The sequence below is a fragment of the Hippoglossus hippoglossus genome, chromosome 16 (assembly GCF_009819705.1).
Source record: "Hippoglossus hippoglossus isolate fHipHip1 chromosome 16, fHipHip1.pri, whole genome shotgun sequence".
NCBI lineage: Eukaryota > Metazoa > Chordata > Actinopteri > Pleuronectiformes > Pleuronectidae > Hippoglossus > Hippoglossus hippoglossus.
The window spans coordinates 19230284-19245655 of NC_047166.1; the positions used below are offsets into that span (position 1 = coordinate 19230284).

The window sequence follows — 15372 nt, forward strand, 5'->3', positions numbered from 1 at the left end:
ACCTTACTATCTGACCTAAAATCCAAAAAGACAGTCACAACAGCAGCCCTCCTCCTAGTGGCTCTGAGTAACTGAATCTATAACAGACTCAGGTGGTGAATGAGTTCTTCGATTGTATAGTTTCACATCAATTAACGTCTATCAGTGGATTCAATTTGCATTTGTAGTGAAAACAAGCTGTAATGGCTCTGTATGTGTGGACTCACTGTTAGGGGAAGATACCCACCACATATTTAGTGTCTAGGTGGGATTCAACATATAGAATAAAGCCAGTGAATCTGTTTGTCTATCTAACATATGTTCAATACAATTAATTGTTTTATAAAGGAAACGTAACTGAAACATATAATTTTTATATAACTTAATTTCTCCATCACAGGAGCCATCACAGGCGAGAGACTCTCCTCAGCGTAGACACGGGCAGAGACATCCAGAAAGCCATAGTGACCGCTGCCAGCAGGGGAGCTGTTCCCTAATCAAACGCACTGATGACTGGTTTGAGGTCTTTGCCTTCCACCTGGACAGAGTGCTGGGACTCAACAGGAGTCTCCCTGCAGTGCTGAGGACTCTCCACAGTGACATTCTACCATATCGCTACATCAGGGGCAACCCCAGGCCGGTACTGTGGTGGGACCCAGATATTCAGCACCTCACCGATACAGACAATGACCAGAACTCAGTACCACTCAGCTGGGTTCAGTACCAGAAACTGCTGCGGCTGCACTGTGGGAGTGACACTGACCTGAGGTCTGCGCCCTGTGTGGGAGTCCACCACTCAGAGTGGGGAAGACTGGCTCTTTTTGACTTTTTATTACAGGTAAGAAAAGCGTCTTTCTCATGCTGTGCCTTGTTCCAGGAGAGAAACCACTACAATTTAATTATTGTCGAGGTGGAAATAGACCTTTGAAGTGTAAGAGTATATTAATGTCAGGATTTGGCAAGAAGGAGGATTCCTTCATGAAATAGAAAAGACTGTAAAGGCTATTGTTAAAGTAATTTAGAGTAAAATGTGTGTCAGACATTTCAAATAGTTCATAACTACTCCCCTGATCATCAGCATGTCAATTTACATTAATGTGCTAAGGCTTGATGAAATCTAAATATGAAAAAAAATTTTTAGAAAGAATTGTGAGTGATTGAATTTACACTGAGCTTCATATAAATCCAGGATGAGAAGAAATTAAAAGACTCACTGCCTCTGAAAGGGTAAAAGCGACAGCCCGGATTCCTAATGAGTGTCTGTTCTCTCTGGTCACACTGACAGACATTGAGACAGCTAACTTCACACTATAGAAGAGATGATTTCACATGTTTTTTTTACTTTTTCTGGTGTCAGACAATGGAGCAACACACAAACAGATTTGGTCTCAGTGTACTTCTTGTTAACCAGAAGTTATCGAAAGCCGATTTCTGATGAAATCTATATTTTATAACTGGTCCATCATCTGAGTTATGAAGCAGCTCTGCTATATATATGTGTGTGTGTTAACTGTACCTACATTGTGTTTAATATTACTCTGACACTTTTTAAACCATGTTTAATAGATTTATGACTAAATATATTTATATAATACATAACAGGTTATGATTATTTATCCAGCACAGTCTCTGTATGAAATGAGACAATTAACAAGCTCCCTGCTGCATCCACATGGAGTTGTGAAGGGATTTGTACTTAGGGAATAAGAACAGCTCACTGCCTTAACTCCAGCCCATTCCCTCCATACGGGGCTAACTAACTGCAGCGCTCTTAAAGAGTATAATGATGAAAGTGTGACTTTCCTCCTTCCTGAATTTAATTAGATATCAGATGCTTAATTTTTGACAGATAAAACAGTATGGTGCCTCAAGCAGGCAGAAACTCTCAGGCTTATTTCTACATAATGCTTCAATTTAATGAGCAACACCTACAAACTGTAAGTCGTTTGTGTGTGTGTGTGTGTGTGTGTGTGTGTGTGTGTGTGTGTGTTGGCGCGTATTGGTGTTTCAGTGGTGTCAGCTCAATGAAATCCATGCAGCTCTCGGTCTGGATATTAATGTGTATGCCTTTGTCTGTCTGTGTGTGTGTGTCCTGGGATTTACATTTTGAGTTGAGCTCGTTTATAAAGTGTCAGCTGATAATGATCCCCTGTGGAGCTGTTGTTTCTATGCTAAATTACTATGGGGAACCTGCGGAGTGTTAAGCAGAGACTTCCCATGGATGGATGGATGGATGAGGGTGTGGTTGCCATGGTGATTAGGTGAGAGAGCGTGAAATGTGTAAAAAGAAAGTTTTTCACAGCTTGAGCACTGACAAGAATAGAAAATGCTTAAAGGAAAATTCCAAAGCATGCCTCCTCCTCCTCTGCAGGTGTGTCAAAGGTTCAAATAGTTGTACTTCGACCCATGATGCTACTGGCCTGCAAAATAACAAATCATGATCACATTCATTTGCAGGGGAAAATATCATGCTTAAGATTCAGAATATGTGTCATAAATTTGCTTTTTTAAAGTAATTACCCCTGCTAGAGTAATTGACAATCAAGAAAAGCTCTGTACAGATATTGGAACGGTGTTAAATCAATAAATAGGAAAAAACATAATGAAATGAACAAAATATAAATTCATCCCTTTGGGTTTTCAGATTTTTTTATGATGTATGCTGCAGAAAAGAATACTAATTATTAAATAAAATGTTAAAGTTAATTTCTTGTTTTATAATGATAATACTTATAACCTTCAGCATAATAAGCACTGAGGAAATGTTGCTTTTTTATGTAAAAACTATGTATGTTTACACACATTGTGAATTTTTTTACATTATTTAAGAATTCAATTTGTATTCGTATTATGTGCTTATGGAAGACACATGTATGTTGATTTAGGATTAACATATTGCACATCATAAAGCCAAACTCACTTTGTGATTGGAATGGTATTCTTTTAAGCAAGTCTATTATCTATATAATTTTTCTTTCAGTTTCTTTCCATAGTTCCACTCTGCTTAGATTTCTATTTTCTATTCTTCAAAGAATAGATCACAGAGGCCACAGTAACCAGATTACTAGCTTATATGTTTTTGTCACCATCAGCAAGTGTTTTCTGCTGTGACTGCACAAACATCTTATTTGTGTTAAGCCGCCGTTGTCACCGTTCGTTAGGAAACTGAGCCTGCTGCATGTTTCTCTGCCTCTCCATAGCAACACTCCATGCATTTACTCTCATATGTGAGCACTTGCTGTAAATGTATTTCAGGCTCAGTTCTTCAGGCAGAACATTTCACTGCTGTTTTCACATTTTACAGTCTCATTGTTGTGGTTGCTCCGACACACTCCACTTATACTGCAGCCTGATTTTCACACCCTCTCGTAGTCATTTTGTTCTGCTTTTTATCCGTTCGCACACTGAGATGGAATGTGTATCCAACACATCTACAGTGTGTGTGTGGGGTAGAATATGAATAACCCATGAGGCAGCTCTCTGCCCCTCACCGGGCAGAAGTCAATCCCTGTAACAGGGCCAAGCTCTAATAGCCTCCTATTGATCTGCTGAGAGCCGATGAGCGTGCCTCTAAACACTTGTTCCTACCTGCTCCTCTACCACCTCCCTGGGCTCTGATAGCAGAGATCCACACACCAGAGGCGCAAGAAGAGCAGTGGGAGGGACACACACTCACTGCTTCACACAATTACACAGTGGCAGTGGAGGACACCCCGGGGAAGATAGAGGGGCCGAGGATAATGTGACCATTGAGTGCAGGTTTGAAACATGCATGGCTCCAGTCAGCTACCAGCAGTTCTTATGCAGATTTAACACTCCAAGTTAAACGTGTGATAATGGTCAAACATGCTATCTATCTATCCATCTCTCTCTCTCTCTCTCTCTCTCTCTCTCTCTCTCTCTCTCTCTCTCTCTCTCTCTCTATCCATCTATCCGTCTATCTCTCCATCTCTCCATCCATCCATCCAAAATCATTCCTGACAGCGTTGCTAGAGGCTAGAGAGGCAAAATGATGTGCAGTCATCGATCTCAAAGAAGTTTTACAGCCTCCTGGATGTGATGGAATCAGAGATGCGTCTTATAGAATCTAAAAAAAAAACCATTGGCATCACGATTAGATTCAGAATCTATTCTCATTCCAGAACCAATTCCCAATTTAATAAATAGAAAAGGGGACAGTTGTTTCAGGCTCTTACTCTTTGCTGAAACACAAAACTGTTAAACTTAAGAGTCTTGTTGAAGTCAAGTCGGTTTTGTTTTTATATAGTGCCAAATCAAATTATCTCACTGAACTGGAGAGAGAAAGTGTGTGTTGTGTGTGTTTGGCTTGGTGCATCTTGGTTAGCACAGAGGAATAACACTTCATACAAAATGCTGTGCGGGTGCTTTTAACTGGATCAAGAAGTTTTCTTCACCAGAGTTGGCTGAAGTTTTGAAGTGAAGTCGTAAAAAACAGTAATGAAACAAAGGCAGCACAGGGATGAGGTCACACACTAAATCTTTCTCGCCCCAATATGTTGATTTTATGTATTTCAATTACATATTAAATTACAATATAATGGGTCACTGTTAATTTAATGTTTTGTATCATGTTGAGTTAGTGTGAATAAATCAAGCGGGGTGGATGGATGGGTCAATAAACGCAATTGCATAATTTTTGTAACAGCACTGGAATTACTTGTTTGAATTTGTCATTTTAATAGCAACCATGGCGATAAGAAAACATGGGCAGTGCAGTGAAGAAATAGCAATGAGCACTTAGCACCAGAGTCTGGAACAAGGGAAGTGAACCATATGATGCTGATGGAGAGAGTACAAAGGAAATAAGGTTTGAATGGAAGAACCATGTTGACCTCCTGAACATCAGATCGCACAGTGTGTGCTAAGCAGCACAGCACCACATCTTGTGTTTCCCTGAGGCCTGCTGGTGTTCAGTGGCAGTGTAAGTCAATATTGGCTCAGTCTCCCTGAAACTGCTGGACCAAACTCAAAATCTGTGTTTTCCAGTATGGGAGTGAAATGTGGCAGCAGGGTGAGAAGTCTCCGAAAAGCAACACGCAAGTGAGAGGAAATAATGGAGGAGGAGTTTAACTGCACAACAAAACACAGAAACACCTCTGTCTATATCTCTCTCTCTCACACACACGCACACACACACGCGCACACGCACACACACACACACACACACACACACACACACACACACACACACACACACACACACACAAACACACACACAAGCTTTTGGTGATAAGAGCCATGTGTTGATGTGCTGTAAACAAAACCCCCTCACCCGAACGCTCCTGAGATTTCTATGTTGTTGTGAACGTGTCTGAGCAGAGAATCTGCTGCTGCGTTGTTCACGTGTGAAAGACGAACTCTGGACAAAGTCTGGACCCAATTCTTCGGACATCCTCCGGAGGTCATGTCTTGCATTTTGGGTCAAATTAGGTTTACAGACATTTCAAAGCAATCCCACTTGGCAAAATAGTTTTGGCTCGGATTTGGCCCACGTCGCACACATCCGGCCCTCATACTGTGTGCCTGCTCCTGTTTCCCAGATCTGGGCCACATGTCAGCCATAGGAATACCACATGTACACTAAAGGTGGCCCAAATTTGTTTTATGCTATTTGGGCCGTATTCACCTTTTACCACATGGGCCACTTTAGGTTTACACCTTCCTAGAGAACTGCATGTTTGCCAAGAAAGGCCCCCATCAGTGTTGGTATATATTTGAGTCACATTTGCTACTTTACAAGTGGGCAACTTAATGCTCACATCCATGTTGTTCGGGCCACAAGAAGGCCAGAAGTGCTGCATCATTGCCTAAAGTGGCCCACATCTGTATGCTGTGTATATTCAATTCCTTTTCAAAAGCTCCCTCCGAGACTGATAAGCCCCTGAGAGAGAAACAGAAACAAAAGCTGACAAGTTGACATCGGCACCTTCCAGATATGTGCCAGTTGGTCGACAGTAACAGGGGCAGCTGCAGTAAACCCAGTCAAACCCATTCAGCTGTACCACTCCTCCTCTTCTGCCTTCTGAGGCTTCTCAAGAGGCAGGTGCAGTGTCCTTCAGACCTTTAGAAAATTATACATTCCCTTTCTTAATGATCCAGTGTGTAAGATTTAGGTGAAAGGGATCTATTGGCAGAAATTGAATATAAAATAAACCTAGTGATGTTTTCACTAGTGTGTTTCCTCTGAATTGTATGAATTGTTGTTTTCTTTACTCTAGAATGGGCTGTTTATATATAAATACTTTATATTTACATCGGAGGCTGGTCCTGTCTACGGACGCCGCCATGTTTTTTTCAGTAGCCCAGACTGGACAAACTAAACACCTTTTGAATTGTTATGACAACTGAAGGCTACCACAGGTTCTCTGTCATGTTTGGAAGGGGAGGGTGAGGGGTATTTAGCTGCAACACGCAACTTCACCGCTAGATGTCACTAAATTCTATACACTGAACCTTTAAAATCCACTGGTTAGCATCACTCGCTCCTGCAAGGCCACCTGGTTTAAAGAGTGGCACTGGTAAGAATATACTGCAGACAGGGACAGCAGTGTGTGCAGTGTGTGCAGGTCAGCTGCTATCAGAAACAGAGAGTCTCTTCTTGAAAGAGAGGGCCCCTTTTTTTCTGCTTTCACCTGCTTTCAATTGGCCTCATGTTCATATTCACGCAGATGTATGATTATATAACCAGCCAGCCTTCAGTCAGAAGTGCTCTCCTGTTCAAATATGTGTACAGTCAAATGCCAATGATTTTCCAAATTATTATAATTTTTTTTTTATTCCAGGATATAAATAATGTTTGATGATAGATATAAGCTTTTGTGACATATGCCTGTATAATATTGTAATAACACTAAAGATAATTTAAATCAGCTCAATCTCTCTAGTTTTATCAATAGCTGAAATGTGTTGGGCTCATTAATCGATTATTCTTAACAGCCTGTTGTGTTTGACAGCTCTGTTCATGTACAGTTCATCCTCCCAGAAAACAGTTCCAACGTCCCTGAGCGTGACTGCACACATTTAAATCCAGTCCAACAAATAATACATTTCGATAAAATTGGCTGTCATGCTTTTAATATTTGACCTTCTTTGAAATATGCTTTTTATTAGTCCTCTTTAACATAGCGAAATTGTTATGGCCCAGATTTGGTCCACATTCCACACATGCGGCCCACATGCAATGATGGCACTGGAGCAGTCCAACCCTGTTTGCCAGATCTGGGCCACAAGTAAGCCATAGCTGTATTCACCATTCAGCACATGGGCCACTTTAGGGTCACATCCAGACTGCACCTTGCTGAGAGCACTGCACTGTTTGCCAAAAAAGACCCACATTGGGATATTTGGTCCACCTTTATTATTTTATAATGTGGGCTCATCTGTATACGATGGGCCCTATCTAAAACCTTTTTTTTTTTTTAAGATAAAAAATGTATAAAATTAACCAAGAAAAGCTTTTTCTGTTACTGCTTTATTGTTGATCAATGTTAAATTCCAGTGTCTTTCTTGGGAAATGTGAAGACAAATATAGATTTAATCTCCCTGGCAGGATACAACCCTTAACCTGCACCTAGACGAGACTGAGATGCAAAACCTGTGGCAAGAAGGTCTTTGTATCAGTCCCCTGCTGAAAATGATGCACTTATATCAATACCTTCATCAGCTAAATATGACTCTGTGTGTTGGTTCAGGTAAACGACCGTCTGGACAGGTACTGCTGTGGTTTCACACCTGATTCGACAGAAGTCTGCGTGGAGAACCTGCTGCACACTAAGTGTGCCAACACCAAGGAGCTGCAGCTGGTTCACATCCTGGTATGTATCATAAACAGTAATAATACACTAATGTCATTTTAACTCCATTGACATTTCTCATCTTTGTGCCATTGTCAAAATGCTACGAGGCCTTTGCTGTGTTTTCTTTTGCTTTGCTGTAACGGCTCAAAGAATAATAAAAAAATCCAAGGACATGTTTACTGATCTGTGCTGTGATTGATGTGTTGGATAAAAATGAAATGCATCTTTTTCCTGCGAGGTAAAATTGTTGTTGAATTTCAAAGCTTTAAATGTCATTGTTTTCTGTTTCTATCAAATCATTATTCACTATGTCAGTGGGGGTGCAGAAAAAGATGTTGACCTCAGACTTTTTTTGTTTTTGTTGCAAAACATTTTGTTGCTGCCATTCTTCCATGGAAACACATTGATTTCAGTGATACAATGACAAGCACACATTATACTCCCTACAGTGTATTTTTCAAAGCCAGCAAATGAGCTTCGGACTGGCAGATGTTTCTGAGGAGAGGCTGATTGTGTTACTGTACATATGATTTGTAATATTAGCTTCTAGAGCTGCTGAAGCCATAAATATTGTTCATGGTAGCTGTTGTTAATATTCTTAGAATCATTATTTTGTGCTGATGTTGACTTGCATGTAATGCGTCACTGTAATAACAAAATGAATGATAGATATATTGCATTTAGCTATTTCAAACTTCTTAGCTCAACATTAGCATGGCATGGTTAAATAGAAAACACGTTATAAGTGACGCCTGTGATTCTACTGTTACTCGTCTCGGATGCGTAACATATTTATCCGACATTATTTTTGCCAACTTCATTCTTGTGATTAAGGACTGTGGCTTTTACTGTATCCAAAATTAATTACATTTGTTAATATAAATGAAGAAATCATTCTCTTATTGTTCACAAATTCAAAATGTACTTTCCCAAATAATTACACACAAATAACCAATTTCTGCTTTCAAATTAATCTCGTATATGAATTAAAGCATTGCATAGCATTGCATTAAACCATTTGTTACATTACATTACATTATCCAAAGCGACTTACAATTAGTGCATTCAACATCTATGAGGGGCCATTTAGGAGTTCAGTATATTGCCCATGGACACTTCGGCAGGCAGATGGGGAAGACTGATGATTGAACCGCTGACCTTCTGGTTGAAGGACGACCACTCTACCCCCACAGCCGCCCAATTGTTGACATTTTAACATGTTTAAGAATGTCAAAAATATAATTTGTTGAGTTTAATTTTGTTGATTTTTGTAAACACCACAGTGACAAAATAATTCAGTTGCTTATTTACACATAGACACGCAGCGACATAAGTATTTAATCAGATCAGGATGTTAGGAATCTGAAAATAATATTTCTTTAACAAACTCTTTGTTAAAATGTGATCTGTTTAACAAAATTAACACATTGTGAATTTAAGAGCACAAATGACTAATTTGTGCACATGTTATTTTGAAAGGATGATTTCTTGATTCATATTTTGTGTCATTCAGTAAAAAAACAGGAATGATATTAAATTGTATCAAATAATTTGCATTTGTTCCTTTTAATAATGCTTATATCTATAATACTTGTATACATAATTTATTGAGTTTGCTTTATTTCATACATGCCAGGAAAAAGAAAATATTGTAAATAGTCTGAATTGCACTCCGCTTTTCTGGTCTAGCTGAACAGAGACACTCCTTTTTAAATATAATTTCAAAAATAAAGATGAATACAACAGTGCATGTATATAAAAGAAGAAGAAGAAGAAAAAAAGAGGAGAATGCGTTTCAACAGTGTCTCTCTTTGTGTGTGTTTAGGTGAGGAAGGCAGATCCCTCCAGACTGGTGTTCATAGACAACGCCGGCAGACCACAGCAGTCCAACAACAACCTCAACTTCAGGCTAGTTGAGGGCATTGATGAGTGAGTACTTTGTCTCAGAGCAGGAGAATGCAAATTTGTGATTTTATTAAAAAAACACCTCATGCTGTCACAGTAGGCTCAGTGAATGACAGTAGGCTCACAGCTGGCAAAAACTCTGATGTACGGACATGTTTCACGAGATAATAAAACACATCTAACAACACATTTCCCTGGTGACCAGCTTTCAAATCAGCAGCACAGAAACGTCCAGCTTGTTACGGGTTTGTTACAATGTCCGTCTGATTAGATTAGTGTGAATTCAATTAGCCTGCTATTCAATGTGCTGAATGAATCAGGTCTGATAGAAATCCCCCTTTGTCTGTCACTCAGGATTATGAAGCTGCTTCATAAAATGCTCTTACACATCTCAAGCCTGTAAATAAAGCTGCTTGTTTATTGTGGGAACTGTCGAGAACTTTGTAAGGTCTCAACCTTGAAATAATGTATGTTGTTGATTTGGCACTACACAATTGAAATTGCATATTGGAGTATTTTCCACAGAATAAGTAGTTTTACTTGCATGTTGGAATCTGTGTTTATGAATATGGTTCAGGTTTAAACTTAGATTTCATATGTTTGCATGACCTGAAGATGAGCCATTCACAGTTACTGGGCACTGTACTCTGTACCAGCAGCATGGCTGAGTCATCACAACAACTCTGAAAGGGAGGTTTGAACAGATTGAATGGAAGCATGTGACAATGTCCTGCGTCTAAAAGGTCATCTTCTGCACAGACAATGTCAAGAACTCCCATGTGCATTGCAAGGACTGGATGAACATGCAGTCGCTTGGATACAGTACAAAAAAATTAATCTGTGAAAGTAAATGCACATTGATACATTTTGTGTGTCATGAAAAGTTTTATGGATAAATGTGCTGAGTAGAAGATGATTCCTAATTACTTTTGGTGACCCCCTGACATTTGTCTGCCTGCCTCACACTTTGAGCCAGCACAACGTATCTTAATGACCTCAACAGTAGCTTAAACAATGGTGTGCTGTGGATGTTCATGGTCGCCAGAGGATGAGTTTGTAATGTTTCCTGGGAAAATCTTCACTCCACCTATTCTGTCTGATTAAATATACTGACTGCATTAAAAAGCTCCCAGAGGAAGAACCATTATTTTTACCTCAGCCTTCCTTGAGCCCCATATTCACACATATCTTATCATCTAGATTTGAATTACTCACTGAGACAAATGTTGCATCTTAAATAGTAAAAATCTTGAATGTGCTGTACACAAAAACTGCATTAATACTATTACTATACCATCACTTCTGGTCAGGCGGAAAGTAAAACTAAATAAAAAAACTCTCTTCTTGTCTCTTAATGTGGCAGCCTATAGGTTTTAGTGGTCTTTTCTAACCTCCTCAGCAGTTACCGACTCTAAAACAGACCAAGCCTAATGCTGTTTGCTGTTTGTCTTGTCAGGTTTCCACAAAAAGCAGTGTCGGTGCTACAGTCCGGCTGCCTGGAGAGTCTGCTTCTACGCTCCCTTTACACGGACAGGGAATTCTGGGACAGCCAAGGTGGAGTCAGCGGTCTCAGGCCCCTCGTCCACATGGTGCAGCAGAGAGGGAAGATCCTCCTCCAGCACATCAGGGACAGAAAGCTCCAGCTAAAGAGGGACCTGTGAGCTGAGCCGACCGGACTGCAGCAGGGACTTCACACAGTCTTCGGTTTGATGAGCTCAAGTGGATCAAAAAAGATCCTTCTGCAGCGAAAGAAGCAAACATGACTCAGCACATTGGACAAGCTGGGCTGTTAAAAGAAATATGGGGGGTTACAAAAAATATTCACCCTAAAAGTCACATTTAAAACACAGGAGTGGTGATATTGTGCCAGCGGGGGCACGATAATACACAATACAAGTGTAAAGGTGCAGGATTTAGCTGTTGTGTACAAGCCAAAGATGAGTGTATTTTGTTATCAGTGGTACTGAAGGACGTCACCATTTATCATCTCAACCCACTGACTTTCACTGTTTTCCTCTGGTGCTATTTTGTTTGCTAACGTTCATTATCCCCTGTTATTTCTGTCAGCAGGCTGCCGTCAGACCTCTCTCTGTGCATCTATAAAAGAACAGTGACATCTACTGCTTGACTTCTCAATAATTTGATTGGCCATTTGCAACAGTTTCTTAGTAGACAGAAGAAAAACATCAAATATAAAATGATTTTTGTCAAACTCTACCCAGAGGTGGCCAGTGAGACAGTTAACATTAACAAATGATGAGTTTTTCACTTTCAAGTAAACCATCAAGTCTGCAGTCGAAAGCCTAAGTAAAAGGATCACTGGTCTTTTATTGTCTTAAATAAGTCATCTACATTCATTATTACAGTTTCTCATATGAATCAGTCTGCAGTCGTAAAACGATAATACGTATTTAATAAACCAATCCTCTGCTGCACAAGTTGTTAGAGATCAGATGTTTTATTAGAGGAGAATAATGGACTAATAATGGACTCCTCCTGCTGGAAGAGAACAAACACCGTCCATTAGGTAATGGCAGAATTGATTTGTAAATAATTGATAGATCATTTATTAACCATCAATAGAGCTGTTAGTTACAGATTATGAGCCCTTTAAAAAGAGTGCATTATGAGAAAGTGGTGCTATCATTTCAGCTAAGCAGATCTGGATTGTGTGGCAGAAAAGACGTGACTACAAATCACAGTGAAGTCACAAAACATTAACAGTATTTTACCATCAAAATTGTGCCTTAAGAGGAAAAACAGTTGTCGTTCATGCTGCACACAAAGAACAATATGATTCTACCGTGGAAACACAATCAAACTAAAGGTGTGTCTGTGTGTGTTTGTCCTGTTTATTCGGCATTAAGCTAAATATACACAGGCTCTCATTCACGCTAATCTTTTCAATCATCTGTACCAAATGAAATGCCCCTGCAGCTCTGTCTGTTGCTAAGAGATGCTTGTCACCCCTTGTTTCCTTTCAGCCTTCCATCTACTCTCAGTAGCATCTCACCAAATGTCCCCTCACAGCAGGGAAATGTGCGACGAATTATTCCCCCACTGCTCCGTGTGCTGACTTTTTTTTAAAGCAATTCAGGGCAGAGAAACATCTTTTTCCTGTTTTGATATTTCCCAGAGAGCTAGCAGCAGATTGATGTGGATTGATTTGGATGTCTGTTTTGTGAGATAAGCTTCTCTGCTTTTAATCGAGGGATTAAAAAATGGCTCTCGACGAATAGCTTCTGGACCGGATCCTGGAAGCCTTTTGATAAAACTGGGCCTACACATATATATTTTTTATATAAATATTTTTTTCCAAAGTGGCCCTTGCACAGTGTTGCAACAGCAGTGCATAGAAGCGAAAGATGAAAGAAAAAAAAGAATTAAAACTGGGTGAAAATCAAATTTCTTTAGGGAAAGACAAGAGCTGAGGCTTTTTTCGTCTGAGCGACACATTTCTGACACTCGACTGTCACTAAACATTCTTTTGATTTTTGGGGTCTTGTGAAAAGCAAAGATGATATCGCTTGAAGCCGCGTTCTCCGTTACCCGCCGAATTATTATTCCACTCGTATTGGTGGTTCATGCATTAATTACATTTTCCATGGCTCCCTCTTTCATCACTGAATAAATGGCTCTAATGAGAAACAGTTCAAATGTGTGATCCTCTCTTTATCCCCACTTGATCTCACTCACATTAAATACTTTGCTCGTCAAACCGGGTTTCATTTGCATAAATGTCTATGAAGAACTCATACATACATTATGAAGCCTGCATGCTGTATTGCTGAGGCAGGTTCAGAACGGAAACCAAAATGATAGCAATGTTTCTAATGTGGATGAGTGAACTCTACAAACGAAACATTTAGATGTTGTTTCTGATGGAAGTAGAGTATCATTCACTCCTGCGTCTTTTACCTAGCGTGGTTTGGTGTGGTTGCCATGTTCACGCAGCAATCTAGAGTGGCATGTTGGAATAAGTTCAACCATCATTACAGCAGCGATATCTGTAAATTCCTGACTGCAGCGGTGGTGACTGAAATAGGAGTGATTAAAAAAGCACTGTGTGACTCTGAGCTCAGTCAATAACACCCTCAAAAATGTATTTACAGTCCTGGTTATCATGACAAGAGAATGTATAGTAATCCTCTTCTTTTATATCCTTTATTATTCAACACAGTGCTGCGGTATCAGTATTAAATCTGGCTCCCGTACATACTCAGTTTTTTCTTAGGGTGGATTGTATGATCATTGTGCAGCTAAGCTACTGTCATGATCATAAATCATCCCAGAGGTTAATGATGCCTGAAGTACGTGTGTATACTGCTAGTTCACATTAGCCATGTCCCTGTTTGCAGTCATTTCCATCAAATTAATGTGTCCCGTGCATGCTTTAAAATGACCAAAGGCCTTTGGTGTGTATGTGTATGTGTGTGTTAGTGTGTGTGTGTGTGTGTGTGTGTGTGTGTGTGCACATGTCAGACAGGTAAAGAGTATGTGGAGCCGACAGATACGGACATTAGATCGGAAACATAAAAGGCATGTCACCCATGACTCATCCATAACAGCTATCATCATGGAGCAGTATGTGAAGGTCATCATGCGGTGCAGAGTAAAACAATAGACGATAATGAGAGGCAGAGCCGAGCCGCAGGTCGGCGGATGTGAGTCACAGACCTGCTCTCTGGGAAAACGAGGACATGAAGATAATGAGGATATTTTTTGTGAATCATTTACACTAGCTTCATTTTCAATGCTATTGGTATTTCCAAGTTTAAAATTTGTTAAAAACAGAACAGAATTTTAATTTCATCTTCGTCATCTTTTATCATCTGACCTCAGATAAAGTCACATTTAATATACACAACAAAATTTGAAAGCCAGCCCTAATCATTGTCTATTTGAGTATGTAATACAGAAGCTGCTGGATCCAGGACATTTCAGTCACTCACCAACATGAGAGTATTAACTCTTATTGGCTCACTCTAGTAATCAATAAATTGCAATTTAATAAGATAAATAAATCATATTATTTTTCATGCCATTATTGACAGGTGCACTGCTGCATGATGTGAATTTACACATTATCTAAGTTGCACTAAAATATGTAGAGAGATTTTAGATTATAGGTTAATTCATAGGGACACAAACATTTTCAATTTGATGACACAATGTAGTTTGTACATATATATCACTGTTTCTTTGGACACATAGAAAACTAAATATAGAGAATTAGAGCAATATCATCTTTGTCAGCATTAGCAAAGTACTAATGTGTGAAGTGGCTGAATGCTATTAGCTGCTAACAGTAGGTAATGGGTTTTCATATATGCTGTTTGACCTTGAAATACGGCCCAACGCTATAATCAATCAGGAATCAGTGAAATTATTAATATTTGCAACATCCCATATTACTTACTCCTTTATCATTTCTACTTACTGCCACTTTTGTTAAGTACAGTATTACTTTCTCTCTGTTTCATTTAACTTGCTTATTTTACGCTTATTTTATTCTCATCTCTATTGATATTTACTATTAGGCACTGCTCTGCATTACTAAGTATAGACTGTATTTTCATTTTATTTACAATAGACTTATATTTTAATTCAATTGTTACTTGTGTTTTAATACTCAGTTCTTTATTGTTTTATTCGCTGTATTCTATTCTAT

The 15372-nt window shown here is 39.3% G+C and overlaps 1 protein-coding gene across 1 annotated transcript in view; it reads left to right on the forward strand.

Annotated features, from left to right (window-relative positions):
- Positions 1-12761, forward strand: part of gask1a (golgi associated kinase 1A) — a 31913-nt gene extending 19152 nt beyond the window's left edge. Inside the window, exons 3-6 of the mRNA XM_034611817.1 lie at positions 380-817; positions 7692-7814; positions 9622-9725; positions 11158-12761. Of these exons, the coding sequence (XP_034467708.1) occupies positions 380-817; positions 7692-7814; positions 9622-9725; positions 11158-11362 (870 nt within the window). The 3' untranslated portion in view covers positions 11363-12761. The remainder of the gene's footprint in view (positions 1-379; positions 818-7691; positions 7815-9621; positions 9726-11157) is intronic.
- Positions 12762-15372: the final 2611 nt, after the last annotated feature.